This window comes from Pteropus vampyrus, unplaced genomic scaffold, assembly GCF_000151845.1.
Source record: "Pteropus vampyrus isolate Shadow unplaced genomic scaffold, Pvam_2.0 Scaffold19, whole genome shotgun sequence".
NCBI classification, from domain to species: Eukaryota; Metazoa; Chordata; class Mammalia; order Chiroptera; family Pteropodidae; genus Pteropus; species Pteropus vampyrus.
Window position 1 is genome coordinate 6,326,503 of NW_011888800.1, and position 23,390 is coordinate 6,349,892.

At 54.8% G+C, this 23,390-nt stretch overlaps 2 protein-coding genes across 2 annotated transcripts in view; both read right to left on the reverse strand.

Moving 5' to 3' along the window:
* Positions 1-2,462: 2,462 nt before the first annotated feature.
* Positions 2,463-4,114, reverse strand: ANKRD63 (ankyrin repeat domain 63). Its single transcript, XM_011354903.2, has one exon. It carries the CDS (start codon positions 4,112-4,114, stop codon positions 2,966-2,968), a length of 1,149 nt encoding a protein of 382 aa, XP_011353205.1. The 3' UTR covers positions 2,463-2,965.
* A 5,776-nt stretch (positions 4,115-9,890) lies between these two features.
* Positions 9,891-23,390, reverse strand: part of PLCB2 (phospholipase C beta 2) — a 17,693-nt gene continuing 4,193 nt past the window's right edge. The window contains exons 7-30 of the mRNA XM_023527744.1: positions 20,640-20,740; positions 20,317-20,483; positions 20,078-20,224; positions 19,743-19,900; positions 19,395-19,477; positions 19,095-19,179; positions 18,395-18,560; positions 18,146-18,249; positions 17,929-18,025; positions 16,836-16,920; positions 16,579-16,703; positions 15,906-16,060; positions 15,230-15,394; positions 14,545-14,644; positions 13,903-14,007; positions 13,640-13,734; positions 13,430-13,505; positions 12,802-13,027; positions 12,545-12,710; positions 12,354-12,430; positions 12,170-12,265; positions 11,598-11,655; positions 10,776-10,862; positions 9,891-10,410 (exon numbers count right to left, since the gene is read on the reverse strand). Coding sequence (XP_023383512.1) covers positions 10,207-10,410; positions 10,776-10,862; positions 11,598-11,655; positions 12,170-12,265; positions 12,354-12,430; positions 12,545-12,710; positions 12,802-13,027; positions 13,430-13,505; positions 13,640-13,734; positions 13,903-14,007; positions 14,545-14,644; positions 15,230-15,394; positions 15,906-16,060; positions 16,579-16,703; positions 16,836-16,920; positions 17,929-18,025; positions 18,146-18,249; positions 18,395-18,560; positions 19,095-19,179; positions 19,395-19,477; positions 19,743-19,900; positions 20,078-20,224; positions 20,317-20,483; positions 20,640-20,740 — 2,928 coding nt within the window. The 3' untranslated portion in view covers positions 9,891-10,206. The remainder of the gene's footprint in view (positions 10,411-10,775; positions 10,863-11,597; positions 11,656-12,169; positions 12,266-12,353; positions 12,431-12,544; positions 12,711-12,801; positions 13,028-13,429; positions 13,506-13,639; positions 13,735-13,902; positions 14,008-14,544; positions 14,645-15,229; positions 15,395-15,905; positions 16,061-16,578; positions 16,704-16,835; positions 16,921-17,928; positions 18,026-18,145; positions 18,250-18,394; positions 18,561-19,094; positions 19,180-19,394; positions 19,478-19,742; positions 19,901-20,077; positions 20,225-20,316; positions 20,484-20,639; positions 20,741-23,390) is intronic.

A 23,390-nucleotide genomic window follows, 5' to 3' on the forward strand; every position in this document is an offset into this window, starting at 1 on the left:
CCAAGCTCCAGGGGCATGGATGACTCTTCACCACGATGAAAGCAACAAGAGTTGGAAAAGCAAAATGTTTAGAAAAGTCTCTTCTAAAGTGGAGAGAGCTAGAGAGGATGCCAGCCCCGACACCCTGAGGCTGACAATGAGAGGAAGTTCAGGAGACTGAAATATGGTGAAACATATAAGTTCTGCACAGAGCTGGGCCTGGTAAGAAATCTGCAAGAACAGCAAATCAGTCGAACACACAATTCAGTTCAAACAGGAAAGATCTGCTGTGGTTTTTTAGAAACGTCGCTTTCAACCACCAAGCCCTTGACAACTCCATAGAGAGGAGCCCTCATGGTTGCTTATCCAGTAAAGAGGGAACAAGGTGACATTCAACCAGAAAGTCCCATGTCAGCGACACTTGAAAGATAACACCTTCAACACAATGAGCAACCCAGACCTGAAGAAGCCAAAATCCTGATATTCTTACACCATTAAAAACTTCGTGAAAATTAAACACAGTTGGAAAGGGAATAAGTGAGCAAGCAAGGATCAGAAAAAAGGAGTTTGCACTTGGGATATCCAATTATCCCCCATCCCACCCCAGATCCTCTCCCTCTGGCTTTTCAGGCGCTTCTGTATTCTTTACCCATCACCCAGAAAGTGGAACTAAGGGGAGGCAGATGTTTGAGGAGAAAGGAGTGGGGGAAGGGCAAAACACCCCAGAAACGAAAGCAAAGCTCATCAGAAGAAAACGGTGCATAATTAGTAGGTCCCAAGGTTCAGAAATCTTAAGGAAAGGGTTGGGAGCTCCAGTTTTTCAGAAGACAGCAGGATCTCTCAGGACACAGAGTCTTGGAAGATCTTGAGGTCCTTAGTGAAAGGTCTGGGTTCCCGCTACTCCAAATGTGAATTTTTTTTTTCATTGTCCCTCACTTCACTGCTGTGAAATGACTTCAAGTATCAGGATTTAATACACTACAAGAGTTAGAGGATTCCATGGGTAAATGCACACGGAGAAATAAGTACACAGCAGAGATCTCAAAAAACGAAAGTCCGAACTCCGAGCCAGGGCTCAGCGAGGAAATCGCAGTGCTGCCACCAGGGGGCACCAGAGATCACGTCCAGTGTGAGGGCCCTAACGGCCTCGCGGGCCTGGAAGGGTGGAAGGATTTGGGGAGGTGTCTGACACCTACCTACACCAGGCGCACTCCTGATCACCCACCCCTCACCACCAGGCCCAATTTCTCAGCACAGGTCATTCTCTCTCTGGGCAGTTCTCTTATTGTTACTAGTGAGAAACCTTCCGTTCTGCCAAGAGGGATAGATTGACGTCTTGGAAAGACCCCAATGCAAGTGGGTAAGGGATGCACGTTCAGCCTTCGGGGTTTACAGAAAGAGCCCCCACGCACGGCCACCCCACGAACTGGGCACATATACACGTGCCAGCGCTTCCGCAGGGTCCTAGGGCACGCGATTTGCCAGACCCGCTAGTTCCCCCTCCCTAGGCCCGCACAAAGAAGGGGGCGGGGAGGGTGGGAACGAAAGACCCGGCCGGGAAAGGGCCTTTAACCACTTCTCTGCGGTTGCCTCTGACTCACTAATCTGCCCAGTAATGAAGCAGGGCCGGGCCTGCATCCCACGCGTTGGGGCAGAGGCGGGGGTCCTTGGTCTCGACCTCTAGCATCCATCATCCGCCCTGCCCTCCATTAACGACCCAGCAAGATGCAGGAGCCATTTAACAGCCCCCTCCCAGCTCTCCCCGGAGTTTGATGTAATTTAAACCCGGACCTGGTGCTCGTGTGGGCTTCCGACTCCCGCGCGCCGCCGTTTAACGTGGCAAACACTTCAGTCAATTATCCCCCTCGCGGAGCTTCTATTTAAAGAGACATTGTCAGGTTCTTAAGCCTCAGATCAGACCTGCTGCTTTCTGCTTCATATACAAAGACTCAAAACACGAGTTCTTTGAGGATTGGAAGAAATACAATTAAGCAAAGCCTTCGCAACGGTTCCACCCTGCAGGAGCACCCACGTGCGGGATGGAGGAGCTGGGAGGCAGTTGGGGTGGGGGAAGTGCTAAGTCCTTTCCATTTCATGCCTCTGAGAGTGAGAGGAAGAAAGGGTGGGCCAGGAGGGGTGAGACCTTAAAGGTGGAACTCAAATGCAACTGAGCCCTGGAGTGGGCTGAGTAGGGGCTGGGGTGGGACAATGACCACACATTGTCAATGAAGTTGAATCCTGATGGGCCTGGGGCAGAGGTCAAAGGAGCTGGAATTACCAGAATCTGGTCAATGGACAACTGACATTCAACACAGGGGTCTCTGCCACATCCAAAATATGCAATCATTGTCTTGAGGCAGGAGTTTATCCCCAGAAAAACTTAACCTCGATTCCTTCCTAATCAGCCCTTCTGTCCAGAAAGGATCTGAGGCCCATCTCCGTGCTCCCTTTCTCCAACACTTAAGGGAAAGGGAGACAGGTCATGTGTGGCATTATTGTCAGCATCACTGGGAGGGAAGTGGGGATAGGTTCTTGTTCTGCAGGTCACTCTTCTGCCTGCCTGGCTGCCTGGGTGTTGGGACCCCCCCCCCACCACCACCACCACAAAAGAGACCTGACAGGAGCCAGCCCCGACTGGGGACTGAGCCTTAGGCAGAGGAAAGGGAGACCATGTTCTTGGTTAGAAGGCTGTATGTAGTCCATGGAACCAGGTCTTCTAATCCTCCCCTTCCAGGATAAAAAAAGCAGGCTGTGGGGAAGGTGAGAGACTTAGGTAGGAAACACCAAAAATTCCAGCAAGCACAAAAAATAAATAATAGGGGTCTCTTTCAGAGACAGGACAACTCGCCTCAGCAGTGGGGACAGGTTCTGGGATCACAGCGGGGAGGGAAAGTGCCAGGAAAGTGAGGGACCCGGAAGAAAGAGAGAAATCCCAGCGGAGCAGAGACAGGAAGGTGCAGGGAACAGGGCTCATTCTGGACACTATTTACCGCTGAGCGTGCAGCACCACGGCCTCCGTGTCTGCTTGCCACGGCTGGGGCCCAGGCACCGAGTGAGGCAGAGCGTTGGCCTCTAACTCCAGGCTGCTCTCGGGCCCTGGCGCCTCTCCGACCAAGCTGGGGATGTCTGGGGCTGTGGAGCGCCGGCGCAAACCCAAGCGGCCAGAGCTCAGGCCGCCCTCGGGGTGGGGGCTAAGGCCGATGGAGGCTTGCACTAAGGTTGGGGGCGATCCTTCCAGCACCTCATGAGAACGCCACCGCCCGGTCCCCGAAGACTGGGGTGAGTGTGGTCGGGCCATCAGGGCTCCCGCCCGCAGTCGAGCCGCTTCCTCTTCGGTCACTGCACCCAGAGCCAGACTCATGCTCCGGCCCAGCTCCGGCCGCTCGCTGCCCTGTGCCCGGTGCCGGCCCAAGCTCTTGCCCCCTGAGCCAGCCTCGCCGCCATGACCATGGCCTCCGGCAGCTCGCGCAAAACGTGCTAGGAGAGGCCGCGGTAGGCGGCGGGGGCTGGGTCGTCGGCGCTCCGGGCTGGGCGCAGGAGCTGGACGACCAGGTGGGCTGTCGGAGTTGGAGCCCCGGGCCGCAGCGGCGGCTGCTGCGCGGCCCCAGGGCCCAGTGAGGGCCTGCACGCAGGTTCCGTGGCCGCGGGCGGCGGCCAGCTGCAGAGCCGTAAGGCCCGCGCGGTTGGTGCGGTCGAGGCGCAAGCCTAGGCGGCGGAAAGAACGCACCAGGAACTCGAGCACCGCCCCATGACCGCACGCCGCCGCCCACATCACTGGACTGTTGCCGGAGGAGTCGGCTGCCTCGGGGTCACCGCTGAACTGCACCAGCAGCTGCACCGCGTCCAGGTGGCCGCGCTCGCACGCCAGGCTGAGTGCCGTGCGGCCGCGCTCGTCTCGAAGGTTCACCGCTGCACCCTGCTCCAGCAGTAGTCGCACGAAGCGCGCGCGCAGTGCGGGGTCCGGCAGCCCCACCGCCACCATGAGCGGCGTGCGGCCCTGCTCCGCGCGGCAGTCGATGATACTGCGGTCCAGCGCATCAAGCACGAAGCGGGCCAGATGCACTTTGCCAGCCTGCATGGCCTCCAGGAATGTGCGCGTACCCGCTCGGGGGCACAGGTCCTTGGGCTTGAGCATGACCCCGGCTGCCGCGCCTAGGCGGCCCGGCAGCTCCGCACGGGGGCGCCCCTGTTCCCGTGCCCCACCGAGCTCTGGACCCCTCCGGTGCCCTGGCGTGGCTTTCTCCGCGTTGGGCGGCCGCAGCCGAGGGTCCTGAGCTTCCCACTCTTGTACCCCGCCGGCTCCCGCTGCCCTGCCGCTCCTGGGCCGCACGCCTGGCGTCTCGCTGCTCCTTTCCTGGGCTTTCCGCCTGCCTGGAGGTGTAGGTTGCTCTCTATTCCGCGCTCCGCGTCTGGCCCGCCACGAGACGACGGGAGCCGAAGCCTGGCCCCCTCCTGACTCTCCCGCTGCTTTCCCCGTGTCCAGCGCCCCTCAGTCCCTCGTAACCTGGAGCCTCGCCACTCACCCGCACCCGGGGCAGCCCCCGCTCCCCTGCTGAGACGGTGGCACCCGCCTTGCGAGCCTGCCTCCAGCCCTGGCGGGGCGCGCCGCTCCTCAAGCTGCTGGCGCCGCTCCTCCGCCTCCTCCCCTCTCGCGGGGGCCGGGCCACGCCGGGGCGCTTGCTCCTTACTTGAGGGGCTCAGCGGCGCGGGAGCCGCCGCCCGCCTGGATACCCGGCTTTATAGCCTCAGGGGTCTCCATGGCAATGGCTGCCCTGGAAGCAGGTTAAGCCGTCAAGGTAGAAACGGACCGGGCGGGGAAGACCGCCCCTGACCCCCTACTCCTTCGTGGGCCTCGATGTTGGGGAGCGGCTCCTCCTCTGCGCTCCCCTGGGGTTGCTGCGGCAGTTGCGGGGCGGGGGCAGGGGCTCCTCGCTGCGGACCACATGCACCCGACCTGGCCAATCTCAAAGTCACAGTCTTCTCTCCTCGCCCTCCGCCCCCATCGTAGTCGGGGTCCTAGGCTCTTTAGGAACTGACAGGACCCCGGGTCCGTCGGGGAAGAACGAGGGCTATCCCCAGCCGTCCGGATGGAAGGAAATGGGATCTCATGAGGGTGGAAACTGGACCGTAAACTAGCTAAGGGTAGCGGTGAAAGGCAGGCTGGGAGTAATTGGGGGGAGGGGGGTACCTGCGCTGCGCGCGGGGTGGGGGCTCGCAGTCTGACTGGGAACTGCCACTCGAAGTGTAGCAAAGCAGGCACTCACACACAGTTGTTCCTCCGCACAGGCTCACTCGGAGCGGGGGTGGGGAAGAGTGCGCTCTCCAATCTCAGACGTCTCCAACCCCGACAACACGCTCGCCTGCCAGCTCCCAGTGGCTGACAAGCAGGAGGAGCAGACACGCGGCGGCCGGCGGCGGCGGCTGGAATGGGCGCCTTAGGATCCCGGAGTGCTGCCGCCGTGTTAGCAACTCCCCGGCGCCGTCTCCCCGCTGCTTCAGAACCGACAGCCACCGGGAAAGAGCAAAGAGCGAGGGACACACTCTAGGCTCCCCCCAGTCTCCATCTTACTCTTGAGCACAAAACCACTCCTAGACCACACGTCTCTGACCTTGACCACTAGCTGACCCCTTAGGAGAGGAAGGAGAAGAAGGGAGCTAGAGTCGATAGGGTGTGGGGAAACCACCGCATCCAGTCTTCCTCTGGCCGGACTGTTCGGGCCTGGGGCGAGGGGAGGGGTCTCAGGCTTCGGGTGAGGAGGATTAGGGCGCCTCAGAATAGAAGGGAGGTGGGAGGGTGTGTAGGGTTTGAATGATATTTGTAAAGTAAGAACCGAGTCAGGTATCAACTACAGTATTTACTGAGACTTTTCGTGAGCTAGGTATTATATTCCCAGCTGTGGGAAATACAGAAGCAGAAGTACAATTCTGGATGGAAAAGACCTCCCCTCTCAAGTGGGAATTCAAGACCAGGACATAAAAAGTGGGGATTATCACCTGAGAACCTAATACATCTGTTAAATACAAACCAAGACAGTCCTTAGAGAAAAAGGTGGAGTTGTGGGGAGTGGAGGGCTCTGGGTGTTCCAAGGATAGGGCTTCTGAGGTGGTCTTCTACAATGTGTGGGATGTGATCTGGCTGCTGAGAAACAAGGAGGACACTTCGGACAGCTTAAGGAGGCAAGAGAATGGATGCAGGAAAAACACCTTTAAGGGACAGCGTTGAGGGCTGCTTTAAGGGGTCCTTTCCTATGAAAGACAGGAAATTAAGGGAAGAATGAAAGTGACAAGAAGCATTGCAGCAGGAGCTGCCTGGAGAAAGGCATGGGGCAAAGAGAGGATTTTCCTCTAGGAAGAAGACCATGGCTGAGTCGCAAAGTGGGCGCATTGCCCTGAACCCTGAACTTTTGCCTCTCTCCAGCTCCCAGGCTCCAGGGATGGCCATCTGCATGGGGCCCAACCATGGAGCAAGATGATGCCCCTCTGTTCTGAGGGATCATGTGATGTATACCCATGCACATTGTGAAGCCTCTCTTTTTCTCTTTGCATTTTTCAACCCTAACCCTCTGCTCAGGGCTCTGCCAATTCCACATGGTGTCACAGAAAGGGTACAGTATTTGACATCAGAGTTAAGTCCCAGCTTGAAAGCATTTACTAGCAGTGTGACTCCAGGCCTGCTTATTCCCACCTGCAAAATGAAGCAGTAATACTACCCTGCCTGCTTCACTCAGGATCGCACTAGAGTGTCAGGGAAAGAGCTGCACAGTTATTCAGCCTGCAGAAAACCCAATCTGGCCCCTAGACGTGGGGGCTCCTCTTGCATGTTGCCCAGGAGTGGATATAGACTCTCTACCTCATCTACAGCCCAGTAAGGATGCAGGAATGCTCTCCCTTTTTACTCAGCTGAAGAAAGACTTTTCTTCCCTTCATGACTCAATTCCCTTTTCTCCAGCATGAGAAAAATTGCTTTGTTTCCTTCTTTCTCTGTTTACAAGGTCAAGGGAGAGGGTACCCCTGAAACCTGTGTGACAGGCCATCCCACAGCCAGACAATGACACCCCCCAGGTGGAGGAGAGAAGCAGCAGGAACTCTCATTGGACACTTCCTTGGTCCTAAAGAGCCATGCTTCCTCCCCGCTGAGCCTCCTTGAGATAACTCTGCCTCACTTATGTCCCTGTTCCCTGTGGAGGATGGAGACAGTTCCAGAGAAGAAGAGATGCTGGGGCAGGTCCCTTTCAGGGCCTTGCTCTGGTCTGTCAGAGAGCCCTGTGCTGGATGCTCTTTGAAAGGAGTAGCTGGCTCCATTTGCCCCAGCTGGCCTCGCCAATCCAGCCAGGCCTGTGGTGGGATTGTGGGGAGCGGGTGCTAGGTCTCAGGCCCTGAAGCCTTTGCTCTGAGTTCCCTATGGCCTCAGTATGTTCTGAACAGAAAAGAAATAGCAAAGCTGAAAAAAAGCTCAGACTTTGCTGCAGAGCACAGAGGCACCAACAGCCATAATTAGAAGCTGTCGCTTAGGGAGCTGGAGGCTGACAAGAGATAGAGCCTAGGCAGGCAGGGGGCAGAAAGGCACTCCACTCTCCTCCCCTCCCACCCGCTGAGCCTCTCCCACTGTGGGCCCCAGGCTGGCAAAAGGGCTTCCTCCCAGAGGCGCCTCAGGTCTGCAGTCTGTCACTCTGTCTGCTGCTGCCCCCCTACAGTCCCCCTTCTTTCCTCAAGTGTCACCAACCCCCTCACCCTGTCACGTTGCACCAGCTCAGCTGGGTTGGGCCTGGCGGCACGTGGCTGGGAGATCCAGAGAGCTAGGGGAGGGGGGTTGCCAAGGGGAGGTGCAGGGGGTGGGTGAGTCAGCAGGGGACTCTGACATCTGAATCAGCAGTGAGATTGGGAAGGGGGTAGGGGACCCTTCTCTTATGCAAAAGGTAAAACTGAGGCATGACTAGTGGACAGGAAACTTGCCCCAGCCCCATAGATATGCCAAGCAGGAATGGAACCCAGGTGCCCTTCACCTGCCCAGTGCCCTGAGGGTGGGTAGCTTTTCCTCTGCACATCCCCTGAAGCCAGGGATCAATTCATCTCCAGGGCCCAGAGACTATGGCATTTTCCCAGGGGCCACCTTACTGTTTTCTCAGAGGACAGAAAGCAGAGAGGCAGGTACCGGGGCCAGGCCTCATGGAAAGCCCCCAGCTTGCCTGTGCAGAGGCCTCTCTAGGAGGCAGGATTGCATCTACTTCCACATTCCTGGGCTTCCCAGCTCTGTACTAGAGGCCCAGAGACAATATCTGGCCTGGCTGAGAGGTGAGAGGAAGGAAGGCAGCCTCTCCTTCCCCTAAGCAGTTATTAGCAAAAGCTGGAAGCTGCCCAGTGGGCTTTATTTGGCACTGGCTCTGGCTTATGCCCCTGTGCCTGGGTCAGTAAGTTCCTTTAGGCCTAGGTCCTCATCCCTGCATGGTTCTACTCCTGGACTGGGGAACAAACGGGGCAGCTGAGTGCCCAGCTGGAGGGTTGAAGACAGGGCACTGCCCAAGGCTGTATCCAGTCAGTACACAGGCTGATCAATGACAGGCCTTACCCTGTGAATGAACAGGCCCCTACCCTCACCTTGCAGCCAGGGACTGCTAGGATCACAGAGATCAGGACCCCAGAGGGATGGCTGGGAGAGGGATTCCTATTTATTTTATGAAGGCACAGGTGTCTACAATTAATGGCATTTACTATAACTCTCTGATAAGCAAACAACCTCTTCCCAGAATCAGCCCCCCACTCAGTCTCTCCCAAGCCAGTGCCTGTTCCTGTTTGAGATCTGACACAACACCATAGGTGTAGTGAATGGCTGCCCACCAGCCCCTCCACAGCAAGTGTTGGAGTCAACCACAACTGCTACAGAGGACTGAGAATCTGACCACCCTAAGTCTGCCTAAAGGGGCACAGGTGGCCTGAAGGTTTGCAACTCCCCAAAAGTAGGGGGGGCACCTTTACACTAGGTTTTTTGGCTCCAGCTCTGAGGGTGGAGACAGGGAAGGGCCACATCTGGGTGGGAGTAGAGAAGAGGGGTGACATCATTTTCCAATTGTGGCACCAGGGACAGCAGAAAGGGAAGTGAATCCTCTTCGAGCCTAGAGGCAGGGCCATTCTGCTGGGCTCTGGAGGGCACCTTGCCCCGGGGTTCAGCTCCCAACCGTTTTTCTGCAGCCCACTTCATTTAGGAGAAATCTACTCCCTTGTCCCCCATTTCTTAACTGTGGAACAGAGGCCAGGCTTAGGGAGGAAATATTGGGACAGGGTTCTTTAGTAGGAGTAAGAAGGAGAAAAATAAATAAACCTCATAAAGTCAAGAGAAAAAATGATGCTGACCTTGTCAGGCAGCCTGGGTGGGGGTGCTTCCTAGCATGGGTGGGAGAGTACCCAAAAGGCTGTCCTTCTCCCCTCACTACAGGTCACAGACCCAGTTGTCTCAGCAGCCTGAGGGCCAGACAGCTGAGGCAGCTTTTCCATGTCAGCGTCCCATCCCCCACAGGCAAGAAGCCAGAAAAGGGATGTAGGCCTGGGATCTTAGGGCCGGCCGTCCCCAGGGAGCTTGGAGGTAGTGCCAGTCTCTGTATCAGGGAGCTGACAAGGAGGCCAACTCAGGGCAGGCCTGAGGTGGGGCCTAGAAGCTTGGGTGAGGTGCCTGCCTTACTGCAGAAGGGTTTAGAGGTTGGTCCTGCTTAAATTACAGGCACTAGAGTGGAGGTTCCATGTGGCCAGGCCTAACTCTCCAGGTGAGGAATCTGAGTCCAGAGCGGGGCACCACTAGTTGCATATTAGGAAAGGTAGGAAAGGCAGAGTGGGGCCAGGACCCCATTTCTTGCCTCCTAGTCCACTAAGTTTTTGGGGCTTTTTATGTTTTTTGTTTTTGTTTTTTGGGGTTCTGTTTTTTGTTTTCTGTTTTTTTGTTTTTTGCCCTCAACAAATATGTGACACTCACTCAAGGTGGAAGAGAAGGATGAGGAGCAGAAAGTCAACTTGGAGAGAACCTCGAGGCTTGAGATGGGCCACTGCCCTGATGGTATCTGGTACATGCCTCCTCTGCTAGCCTGGCTGTTGAGAAGGGGACTCCCAGATCCCAGGGAGCCTCAGCTTCCTACAGCCTCAGAGTGCTGGGGCTGCTGGGGCCTTTTCTCTTGGAGAGATAGAGCCCCATCCCAGAGAAGGGTGAACGTCCTTGCAGAATATCTCAGTTGGATGGGGGTATCAGAAATGGCTCTCTTGGGTGTCTATTTTTGCTGTAAGTGGGTCCTGTTCACACAGCTCCCCAGAGGCCCCACAGGGGGTCTCAGGCTTGTCCTCAGTCTCAGAAGGGAAGCACGCCCTGAAGCAGGTCTTCAATGACTCCTTCACCTCAGCCTCCAGGCCCTTCATCCTGGCCTCATATTCTGTCAGTGCCTCCTGCTGGAACTGTGGAGACAGCAAGGACCACCGCCTAGCTCGGGGGTGCCACCTGCCTACCCTCCCTCCCCTGGACAGTGGAACAAGGAGATGGTCTTTTCAGAGCTTCCAGGAAATAAGAGTGGGATGTGGGGCATAGTGGAGCCCATCCGGGAGCCTCTCAGGAGTGGGGGTGCCAACCAAGCAAAGAGATCTGCAGAGCTATCTTATTGGAAAGGCCCCGGGACCCCATGGGAACCAGAACCTATGACCCACTGGTGAGAGGTGAGCCTCCACTCCCCTGAACTCCTGACTGGCAGCTCCCAGGAGCAGGACCCTCTTTATACCCTGGAGCCAGGCTAACTTCTGGGAGCCAGGGCGGTGGTCACTGTCACCTGCTTTTCCATCTCCCGGATCTGTTCCAGGCAAGCTGCCTGCTTCTCCTCCAGCTTCTCCTGATGCCTCTCCAGGTTCTCTGTCATCTGGGTGAGAGTAAGAGGCAGGGAATCAGGACAGCAAGGACAGGCAGTCTGGGTTGGCAACCAGCTACAATCGCAGTTAACCAGCTGTAAGACTGCACAAATTCCTTAACCCATGAACATATCTTTTTATTTGTAAAATGAGGTTAATAGTACCGGTCTCTCTAGAATGTGAAGAATTACATGAGACAGTTTATGTGAAGCCCCTGGCTTAGTGTCTGGGACAAGGTCAGGACTCAGTAGCTGGTAGTTCTGTTACAGTTGTTAATAATCCCCAGGGGAGATTTAGGTCCATTCTCAGCAAGGCTTTTCTTCCTCTTCCAACTCCTTGGAGCCTCAGGAAGCCCCTCTTGCTCCCTCTCACCCACCCACCCCAATCCCATCCTCCCCCCTCACCTCCCCTCCCGCCCCCTCCCCCCAGCCAGCTAGCGCATATCATTTTCATCCAGGACACCTGGCCAGAGACAGACTCCTTTAGGCTGGTACCTCAACCTCCACAGAAAGACCAGAACCTCAGGCTGGCCTTGGAGCCCCTCCTCCCCTGGACTGACTCCTCCCATCCCTAGCTGTATGGGCTTCTCTGGACAGTGTATCTCCTAAGGGCAAAATAAAGGCCCAAAGCCACCTTTTCTCTCCTATGGAGAGCATGCATGCGTGTTAGTGTGTGCTCAAGCATGCGTGTTAGTGTGTGCTCAAGCATGCGTGGTATGTGTTTGGGAAGGATACAGCTTTACCCACCTGTTTGACGACCTGCACCACGTCCTGGATATGGGAGTTGTTAATCTCTCTTTTCAACCTGTTGGGGTGATCAGAGTTTCAGGGAGGGCTGGAGGCCCCTAGGCAAGACTCCTCGGAGTGTAGGCAAAGTGAGAAAAACATCTGCCAAAGGGACAGAAACCAGCCAGAGTTGTGAGCATGGGGACCCAAGGAGGGTTTGAGGGGCCATTGAAAGCCCCAGGGGCTCTGTAAATAAAGAGCTTCCTCACTAACTCGCACCATTCTTCAAGCATGCATGGGGAAGCACATGCGGGAAGCTGCTGTCTCAAGGTTTCACCTCTCTCTTTGTATGCTTGATTTTCCCTTAAATTCTCCTCTCTGCTCAAATAATATTGGCATCTGTGTTTTGCCTGAGGACACTCTGATCAGAGGTGACAGAAGTTAGATAACTTTCAAGAGCCATGAGACAGGCATATCTTTGGGAATTGAGTCAGGATCCACTTGTAGGAAGGCCCCTTCCCACCTGGAGTGGTTCCTGCTCAGCACTGGGCCTGGAGTTTGAGTCCTGGGCCTCTCTCTCCTCAGGGACTCACCTCTCCTGGGCCATCTTGTCCGTGGTAACCTTGACCATGGCCTGGATCCGCTCCAGCCTCTTGGCCTCCAGCTTTTTCTTCATCTCTTTAGTGTCACTGCAGAGAGACAAGCATCAGAGATGATTTATGGGACCTGAGCCCTTTTGGGAGATGAGAGTCAGATATGAGAGGGGAGCAGTCATACCTCTCTGAGGTCTCCTTGAGAGTCTTAAGCTCTGCAGCCTGTTTCTCTCTAGCCAGCTCCATCATCTTGGTGATTTGCTGAAGGGAGAGAAAGGATGGGTTTGGCAGATGTGCTTAGCATGAAGTCTTTTGTTGTGCGCAGGGTGTGGGGTTGGTTAGGTGGTCGCTTCTTCCCCACCCCCACTCTGGCACCTCAGCCACGTGCTGCTCCTTGCGCTTCAGGATACACTCGTATTGCTCCTCGCCCTGCTGCAGCAGCTCCAGCTCCAGCCTGTCCCTCAGCTCGCGCACACGCAGGTCCGTGCCCTCGGGACCCTCACCCGGTGCTGCCCCAGCGTTCTCCTCGCAGGGCAGAGTCCTGCGGAGGCCACGTAAGACTGGCACTGAGCCCTCAGCCCCCCGCCCCCGCCCCCGCACCGCGGAAGGCAGGAGGCTGCCGCCACCCTTACCTTTTCTTGCGGGAGCCCTTGCCCGGACCGAGCCTACGGCCCCCGCAGCCGACCTCCGCGCCCAGTGGCCCAAGCTCCGCCAGCTGCGCGGTGCCCCTCTGCAGCAGCTCCTCCCAGCGCCGCGCACCGCGCCGCTCAAGCTCTCGCAGTTCCTTCTCATGCCGCCGCTGCAGCTTCACGACGCCCTTCGACTCTCGTAGCTCCTCGGGGCTGGTAGTCCGCAGCTCTGTGGGGACCCAGGTGAGGCGCCCCACCGCCCAGGAGCTCCCCACGAGCCTTGGGCCCTCCCCAAGCTCGTACCCAAGACCACTAGGCCTCAGCAGGCTTTACCCGCAGCATCTTTCGTGGCCTCCTCCCTGGCCCTGACCCCAGCTGCTGCAAGAGCCACAGGACAGGCTGACATGTGCCCTGGGGTCCCCGGGTCAGTTCTATGCTTCCCCTGCCCGCCAGGGGAGGCAGTATGGACCCCCTGCAGCACCTGCAGCACAGTTGCTTGGTGCTAAGGCTTCAGACACAGTGTTCCCTCCCCAGGTTAGAGTGTTAATTTTTTAAGCACATTTTTGGAATGTGGTTACAGCGAAAGAAGTCAAGACCCTTCCAGTAGGTGGGAGGACACTGTAGTACATACCTGCTGATCCATTGCTTGTTGGGGCAGCTGCCCCATTGACCTGGCTGGCAACTGGACTCCCCAGAGGGAAAGGCTTCTGTGTAAGGAGAGTGGATTCTTGGCTCAAATGGCCCTCTCTCCCTAAGTGGGTAAATCTTCCCCTTCCCTCATCTTCCCACTGAGAAAGCAACGCTCCTGGGGGCCCTTGGCAATGGACCCAGCAACACAGACCTCAGGCAGACCTCCCGTGGCTTCCTTGAGCTTCACAGACTTCTTATCTTGGGCACTGAAGAACTTGATGGGATTGGTAAGGGCCACGGTGAGATCTGGGTGCACAGGGGCATCATGAGCCTGATATGGAGATATACCTGGAAGGCTCCCTGATCCTCACCTATGCTGGGATACCCTGGCCTGCCCCACTCTGGAGGCTGGCTTGAGGAGTAGGGAGGGAAAAAGGACAGCTCCGGGCTCCCAGCATTCCATAGGCCTCCTACCTGCCCACCTGTCAGGTACATAGTCCTTCAATTCCAGGAAGACAAAGAGTGAAGGCATGGTGAGGGGCATGTTGCTCTCGCTGTGCAGGCACAGATGGTGGTATCCTGTCGGGCATGATGGGGTGGGCAGTGAGCAGAGCCCATTGCAGCCAGCACTGCAGGTGAGCAGTCAAGTAGTCAAGACTTCTGACTTTAGAGTCAGAGACCAGGGCCCAAGTCTGGTTCTGCACCTTCTTGGCTATGTGACCTTGGGCGAGTTACTTTAAATCTCTGAGACTTTTCTCATCTGTGAAATGGGGATAATAGTGTCTACCTTATGCAGTTATTGTTAAGATTAAGTGAGAGTATGTTATAAGCCCTTAAAGCATTTTAAGTGCCCAATAAATGTCAGCTACTTGGGAAACTGCCCCAGTAGTTCCAGAAAATTACAGACGTTCTCTTAGCTGAGCAGAGTCCCCACCTCTGTCAGTATCCTAAAGTGGTACTATTCCTGCCCCCACTCTTTAGAGCTGATAACATGAGAGTGTTAAGTAAGGTCTCAGGACCACCTCCGTGAAGCTGCCTCACCCTCTGGACAGGCCCCTGAAGATGGCCTTGGTCTCAGACCTGCTTGGAACAGCAAAGAAGGACCCATAACCTTACCAGAATTCAAGGCATTGATGGGGATGATGCGGTGTCCGAGAAACTTGTTGCCTTCCTCCATCACAGCCACCCTGAGGGAGGCCAACTCAGGCATCAAGATCTGGGGAGAGTTCAGGACAGGACAAGCTGGGAAGGGGAGAGGGTGGCCAAGCTGCCCCACTCCCTGGTTCCAGAAGTCTAGGGTCAGTGTGAGAACATAGCAGGTATGACCAGATTTGGTAAGAACAGAGGGCACAGTCTAGGCAACACACGTAGACATCCTCACAGCTCTGGCCATGGTCAATCCACACAAGAGAAAAGGGCTAGATATACAGCCCAGGGCTCTGGGGATCCTGGTACAGACAGCCTGTGGCAGCTTTGCCAAAAGTATCCAGTGGGGGTAAAAGACCCCTGTGATCCCATGGGACTCTGCACCCTGGTCTGGGAGTTCACGTTTCTGCCTCTGATCCTAACATGAACATGCATGCACGCTCACACACCGGCACATGTACACACTCAAAACCTGCCCACCAAGTACATTTCTGTAAACTTGCCGTTTGGACTCTGGAAACTCGGGAGGGCACAGAGTGAGCGGTGGGGAGAGGAGAAGTATCAAGGAACTCCCTTTATGTATTTCCTCTTTTCTATAAAGAGAAGCCAGGAACTAGGGATGGACCACAGCCCCTGACCTGCCCTAGCCCCCTACCTTCTCAAAGACAAAGGGCTCCTCCTTCCAGACAGGGTTGATGGAGTTGGTACTGGGCGACAGCTTGGTGCGATAGCGCCGCTTGGGGTCCCCAGGAAGGCCAAACAGCTCCACTTCCACATAGGTGCGCACACTGCGTTCTGACAGGAACTGCCCAGAGATTACCTGGAGGTGGGGACCAGGGGAGGCCAGCATCAGCTGCCCCACCCAGGCCACTCCCCAGCACCTGGGGTCTCCAGCTCATCTAGCTGAAGCATCCATTCTTGGGTACTGTGAAGAGCCCCACTCAGCTCTGGCTACCGAGTAGAGGCTGTGTGGCTCAAGGGTTAAAGCTAAGCTCTGATAACCAGGGTGCTTTCAGCATTCAGGGAAGTAGTGTGGTCTCCCCATCTCTCTCCCTCAGGGCCTGGGGCTCCTGCTGCCCTACTCTGCCCACTCTTCTCCCTTCCCCCATCCTAGCCTCAGCCCTTCCCCTTGGTTTCCATAGGGACCAAGAGGCAGCCTCCAGTGCTGAGGAGGAGGCAGTTTCCAAGGCAACTTGCTACTGCACGAACTGGCTGGGGCTGAAGTTTCCATGATATCAGGGGAGGGGGTTGGGAATGGAGGAGTGGGGCTCCTGTGTCTTTCTCCTCAAGGCCCCAGCCCTCCCAGCCACTTGTTTGCCTCAGGGTCTTGCCGTAATGGAGAGGGTGGTGGCTACCACCACGTCAATGCGGTCCACCGAGAATGGGTTGTACTGCTTGTCCGGCCGACGCATAAACTCATGCTTGAGGAGGTAGCCGCTCTGCCCATTGAACTCAAACAGCGCCATGTTCTGCTGCATAGGCAGGTCTGGGGGGACAAGGGCACTGGATGAGGAAGGCCCTGCTCTGCGTCTGCACCAAGTCTCTGTTTCCTCATTTCCCAGCCTTTCCCCTGTCTTGTGAATGGGGAGGTTGAGTAGACTGTTGGCATGAGGGTTTCTCATGTCTCAGCCTGCTTTCTTTGGGTGTCTCATCTCTCAGAAAGGGCCCACAACCTGGAGTCAGCAGGACCAAGGCCACAACCAGATCTCAGGCTCACAGGGGGAGTAGAGGCCAGTAGAGCAGGTGTTCCCGCAGATCCACCCAGAGAGCAGCCAGAACCCATGCAAGCACCCTGGGATCTTCACATACATACTCGTATACGTGCAGTCATATAGGCATGAGCTAATGCATTTCTGTCCCTAAATGTTCACACGCCTGCACGTGCTCCCAGAGCCCAAACAAACATCTGGACACCATGGTCTATTCTAAAGACCCCCCACGAAGGGATGGGATGAAGGTGGGAGGGGCAGAGAAAGCTTCTTAAGGGCCTGGGAGTGCCCTCACCCATCGTCTGGAAGTTGAGGGCGACCATCTGGCAACCAGCATTCCAAAACATCTGGGGCATGTAGTTGGAGGAGTCCATGCGGGTTCCCTTGGGATAAATGCGGCTCATCTGGCGCTTGTTGTAGCTGTTCCAGAGTATAGGAGGCCGAGGCTGCCTGCACCAGGAGGACCCAACAGCACCCACCCCTGGCCCGTGAGCACTGTCCCCCTCCCTCCACCTCAACCAGGGACCCAGGCTACTGAGGCCTCAAGGATACTCCACAAACTGCACTGTGGCCTTGGAGAGCAGATCATAAGCCTTGAGCTCGGTGAATGAGGAGATGACATAACTTCGGTTCTTCTCTATGTAGGGGGGAAAGAGGAGTGGGAGTCCTCGTCAGGCTGTGCCCTCCCTCAGACCTGCCCTCCTCTTTGGCGTGGCTCCCTCCAGCACAGAATTGCCTCCAACATAGCAACATAGTGAAGCCTGAGGGTTCAGGAGCCAACCCCAGGGGGCAGGGGGATGTGCAGATCTATGTGAGTAACAATGCATGCTGGGAGATATGCACAGGGATGGGGTGTGTGTCAGTCTCAAGGGTGAGGAGTGCTTGCCCTGGGTGGGTGCAGAGGGTGTGGGAACATGCTAGGATGAGCCCAGGGGGTCAGGAACATGCTGTAATGGGCAGCGCCTAAAGCACACCCGCTCTGCTGAACGAGACGGGTGGAGGTGGGGGTGAGAGGTACACACCAAGAGTGCTATCTATCATGGATGGGCACAGGTAGGGGTGAGGGCTGTGGGTTCAGGGGTGAGGAGTCAAGGTGGCAGAGGTATACACCATGAACCAGTATATACAGAAAGAGGTGTTCATATTGGAAACATGCGCAGAGAGTGGGAGGAAGGCACTGTGTGTCTGTCCAGAGAAGATAAATAGCATAGTGTGCACAGAAAGGGAAGGGTAAAAGGAGCAGATGTGCACTGGCTGGTTTCTCTGCCTTCCACCCTCTCCCAGAGGCTATGTCACAGGGCCTGGGCTTTTGGGCTTGGGAGCCACAGAACCTGCAGAAGGCTGCAGGAGCCCCAGGCCAGCCTAACTAAGGTGGCCTGTCACCGACACACTCCAGAGCATTCTGCTTGGTGCCAAGTTCCTGAGTACTGTGCCAGGAAATGGGAGCCACTGCCACTTAAACAAGCCCTTTGCCTGACTCCTCTGCTGAATATTTATAGACAGTCCTCAGTCCAAGGAAGGAGGAGGACTCTCCTTCCTCCTACCCCCCACCTCTCAAGCTGCCTGGTGTCACAACACACTTCCTAAGGGCCTTCCCCTGAATCTAGCTGAACCTCCAGCTTACCACCACCTCATGCTAACTTACGGGCAGAGAACTCGAAGGAGATGAACTTGGCGGGCTGAATGTAGTTGACTAGGCTGGACATCTCCTCATAAGCTGTCACCTCCAGGCCCGCTGTGCCCTAGGGAGGAAAGAGGAGGGCGGAGAAGAGAGTAATAAGCACAGGGACATTGCCCACTCCCTCACCCGAAGGGCTCTGCAGTGGAGGTGGCAGAAAGGGTTCAGGGCTGTCCCCACACACCTCATCTGACTGCAACTTCTTTATCTCTTCTTCATCCAGGCTTCCCGACTCCTCTTCCTCTTCCACCTCCTCCTCCAGCTCAGCCCCTTCCTCACCGGTCCACACTGCCACACACAGTTCCATCAGCAGTGGGGATGGGGCAACCTCCTACCAGTCTGGATCCCCAGCACATCCACTCCAGGCCCAGCCTTCCTCTCCCATTCCACACACTTCCCCATCCCTAGCCCCATTCCTCCCAGGCTGATTCACCTGTGTCTCCACCCACAGGGGCACTGGGTGGGCAGCTGCCCTCAGCCTCTCCACCTGGCTGCTCTGTGCTGGGGGATGCTGGGCCAGAAAACTGATTCTTCTTATTCTTGATGAGGATCTTGCCACGGAGATCCTCTGGGCTGGGCAGGGGGGTGCCTGGTTTCAGCTGTGGGAGAGTAGGGAGGGTCAGCATCATCTCCTCACCTTCAGGGTGTACCCTAAGTTTCTTCATACCAAGCTGTGCTCCATCTACCCCTGCTTACTTTTCCAGCCTCACCTCTCATCACTCCCCCACATATGCTAAACCCCTGCCTGACCTGACTGACTTCAGTTCCTCAGTGATGCTCTCTCTCACCTGTTCAGTCTGTCTAGAACTCCCTTTCTCCAATGTCACTAACGTAAATCCAATATTTCCCTCCGTTTCAGCTTAGCCATCACTTCCTCCAGGAAGCCTTCCCTGATCCCGAGACCAGATCATAATTCCCCAAGTACTCCCATAGCAGTCACTGGTTGTCAAGGCCGGGTTCCTTATCTGTCTCCCCACTAGAGGGTAAGTAGTCTGAGGGCTGGGACTGCATCTTTGTTGCTAATGTACCCCCTAAAGCTCAGCACAGTGCCTGACATGTGGTTAACCTAGCCTCCACCACACCCGAGGTCCCCAGCCCCCGGGCCCAGATGCCCCACAGAGAAGTTCACTCACAGGGAACTTTTCCAGGGGCTCTGTGAGCAGCATATCGCCAAACATCACCCGGCAGTACTCGGCCATCTTGGCTTGTTGGCGGGGTCTGTAAGGAGCAGAAGTGGGGTGTGGTTCAGCAGCTCTGCCCTCATCTTGGTCATCTTTCTGGGCCCCTGATCTGGGACATCAGGGGGACTGGAGTTTGAGGAAGCAGGGACACAAGCAGGAGAGCCTGAGGTCCTGAGGAAATTGTATTGAGACCAAAGGGCATGGCTAGAGGCTGGGGACAGTTGAGGGCAAGGCATGGGTCTGGACACTCACGAGTCCACGTGGTTTTCAAATGACAGAATGACAGGATATGGGGAGGTCTTAAAGGCACTTTCTGCAATCGCTTCAATTGCTTCCTGGAGGAGACGGGGACTCGATGGAGAGGAGGACAGTGCTCCAGGCTTCCCCTCCCCCAATGATATCCTTCTCCACTCCCCAGTTTCAACCACACATAGAACTGGAGGATGACTATTGACTCCCTTTGGTTCCCTCTAGTCCCATGCCAGTCTGAGGCCTCCCAGATGCTTCTCTCTGCTTCATGCTCCCCCACCCCCAGAAAGCTTGGGGACGAGGGCCCTTCCCTAATGCCTCCACCACCAGCCTCCACACTCTGAGTCTTACCTTGAAGTAAATATCTGTGGTCATGGTGAAGCCATGGGTGATAATAGGCTCCTCATCGGGGGGCTTCCCCTTCCAGCAGTCCAGCTCCACACAGCGGCAGCCAGCTAGCAGCACCTGGCGATACATCTCAGCCGAGGAAAGGCCTGAGAACTGGCCAGCTGAGTCAGAGCAAGGGGAAGAGCAGGGGCTTCATTTAAGGGCTGTTCTGCTCTCCCCCATCCCACTCCAGGATGGTCTGTCCTATTGGCAACCCGAGGGCAGCCCCATGAGGAATTCCAGGAACAGGAGCAGCCCCCATAAAAGGAGAAGTCAGCAGTGAGGTGGCCAGGGCCTACCTGTCAGGTAGGTGTTGTGTGAGGAGTTGATGAAGTAATGATTGAGTGGCTGTGTCATGTCATGGTGGAGCAGCAGCTTGTCCTGGGCCAGCACACTATTCTCAGGCCCACACAGAAACCATACCATGCCCTCAGGTGACAGCTGGCCTGGGGAGGGCAGGGGATGACTGTCAAGGCCACAGTCCAGTGGCCAGAGCAGGACAGGCCCACAGGGGTTAAAGGGTTCCCTTGGTCCTCACCCCTCTGCACGTTGATACCACTGGGCTCATACTTGTCAATGAGGCCCTGCACCTGGTCAGACCGCGCTTTCGGAAACAGTACGGAGTTGAGGCGGGAGTCCCTCTGTTTCTGGTTGATGAATGTGGTCAAGTGCTCCTTGGTCATGTAGGGTTTGGCCTTGGAATGGCTGCAGGCCAGAGAGAAGAGCACAAGTCTACATCCCCTAGGCTGGGGAACTCAGACAATCCCCCTTCTCCAGTGAAGCCACCTAATTGTCAGCATGGCAAGTGAGAATTTTAGCCACCACCTCTTCCCCATGTCCAGCCCAGCCCAGGAAGCTCACTAGGAAGTGAAGATCTCATCTATTTCTGGCCGAGGACAGAGGCTCATGAGGAAACTCTTGTAGACAGACTCTGGGAAGTCCTCAGGATTGATGGCATCATTCTGGGGAAACAGAGAGTCACCTGATCACTCCTGTTCGACCCTCTCAGTGCTAAGAATCACCAACTAGGCCCAGCCTTGTACAAGGGAGCCTGGTAAGAGAGAGGGCTCTGGGCAGACAAAGAAGCATCAAGGACACGCTGAGCACCCACTTTTCAAGGCCCTGATTGCTGAGTAGAGAGCATGCTTAGCTGATTTGGATACTGGTTACTCTTTTGGCCGGGGCAGGATTGGAACTAAGAATGACCAGACTGGGGAGGAATTAAGTGACGCTGCTTGCCAAAGCAGTGGACTAGTTGTTGTTGTTGTTGTTGTTGTTGTTGTTGTTGTTTCAGTGGAGGACAAATTTTCAAAAAGAAGCAATTTGAATATAAAAAATATGGCTCACAACATAGCCTCAAGATGCATAAAGCAAAAACTGACAGAATTTAAAAGAGAAATGGACAAGTCAACAATAATAGTTAGAGACACCAAAAAGCACAAGAACAACAATAACAAAAAAAGATAAATTAGACTTCATCCAAATTAAAAACTTTTGTGCTTCGAAGTTTACCATCAGAAAGCTGAAAAGATCCACAGAATGGGAGAGAATATTTGCAAATCGGTATCCAAGAAGGGACAACTCAGCAGTGTAAAGACAAATAACCCAATTGAAAGAAGAGCAATGGATATAAATAGATATTGGTCCAAAGAAGATATTTAAACAACCCATACGCATTTGAGAAGACACTCAATGTCAGTAGTCACTAAAGAAATACAAGTCAAAACCACAATGAGATACCACTTCATTCCTGCTAGGATGACTAAAATAAATTTTAAAAAGACAATAAGAAATGTTGGGTCTGCAGAGAAATTGAAACCCTCATACAATGTTGGTGGGATAGTAAAATGGCGTAGTCACTTCTGAAAACAGTTTGGAAGTTCCTCAAAATGTTAAATATAGGGTGACCATATGATCCAGCAATTCCACCCCTAGGTATATACCCAAGGGAATTTAAAACATATATCCAGAAAAAATCATGTATAAGATGTTCATAGCAACATTATTCATAATAGCCAAAAAGTGGAAACAACCCAAATATTCACCAACTGAGGCGTAGGTCAGCAAAATGTGATATATCCATACAATGGACTATTATTTGGCCATAAAAAAAGAGTGAAGTACTGATATGTGCTACAATATGGATAAACCTTGAAAACATTATGCTAAGTGAATGAAGCCTGACATTAAAGATCACATAATATATGATTCCATTTACATGAAATATCCAGAGTAGGCAAATCTATAGAAATAGAAAGTAGAGAAGTGGCATTTAGAGATTCTGTGCCTTTGCATTCCATCTCAGAAAAACCCATCAAATGTCCTCAAGGATCAGACCGGAAGGCCAACATCAGTCTTAGTTTGGAGCAGGAGAGCTAGACTAGATCTCCCTAAGACTAAATCTTGAACCCATCAGCTCCAAGCAAAGATGGGTCAGTGGCCCTTACTGGGAAACAGGAATTGCTGACAAATCAGGAGGATTTAGTGAATGTAGGAGTTCAGGAGGCAGGAGAAAAGGAGGGTGGAAGTGTACTGACAACAGCTTTCAGTGCTTGCTACAGGGCCCAGAGCAGGAGCCTGCTCCCACCTTCTCCCCGACTCCGTGCTTACATCGCCTGTGGCTGAATGCACCCAGGGGTCACCAACTCCACAGAGCTGTGACTGTGGGGGAAGTATTCTTCCTGGAATTCATGAGGACAGGTGATCAATGAGGTTTTAGTTTAATTATAATATTCCAAATTCTTACCAGGAGAAAAACTGTATGGGGTGCAGGAGGTTCCCTGTATAAAGGCATGGCTAAGGGAGGACGGAGAGCTGAGATTCACTCCCCCAGCCAGGCATGAACCCGGGCTCGGGCCTGTGTCTACCTGCCCCAGAGGTCTCCTTTTTTTTGTAATTCATATAATGCACCTCATGGGATGACCCTACATACAACTTGTAATTAAAAAGTAATTACTTAACTAAAGAGAAAAATGTTTTCCTGTGTAGAGCTGAAGACTGTGTCTTGGCAGCTTCCACCCCTGGTTCTGTTCTTCACCCCACACCCTGAAGAACTAATACCTTCCCACAGCTTTCAGATCTCTGCAGACTGCCTCCTGTCCCTGCTGACCTTATCTTGCTCCTGCAGGCTGAAAACATTCATCTCCACGTCCATTCCAAGGCTGGAATGGGAATGCACCAATCCTTGCTGCTTGCTTTGAACACCACCCACTGCTCCCACAACCACCCAGAGATAGGGGTACAGACCGGCCTGCTAGAACCCTGGCACCTCACCCCCATCACCCTGGTACTGTTTCTGTGTATCAGAAACCAGTGGCTCTAAAATTAACTGGCTTTGGCACTGTTGACTGGAACTATGCTGTCATTCCTGCCCTCCTCACCCCCTACCAGGCCTTGCCAAGTTGCTCTCTGGTCAGAGCCAGCTCAGGTAAGAAGAATAGTAGGGTGGGCTAGGGAGGGGGAGCCACTCACCTTCCCTTTGGGGAGGTGGCAGGCACTGAGGGCAGCTTCTACCCGCTTGCGGTCAGCAGGAAACATCTGGAAAAAACTGAAGGAGCAGAGAAAGGCATCAGGCAAAGAGAGGAGTCAGGGCCTGGAGAGGGAAGGTTTGGG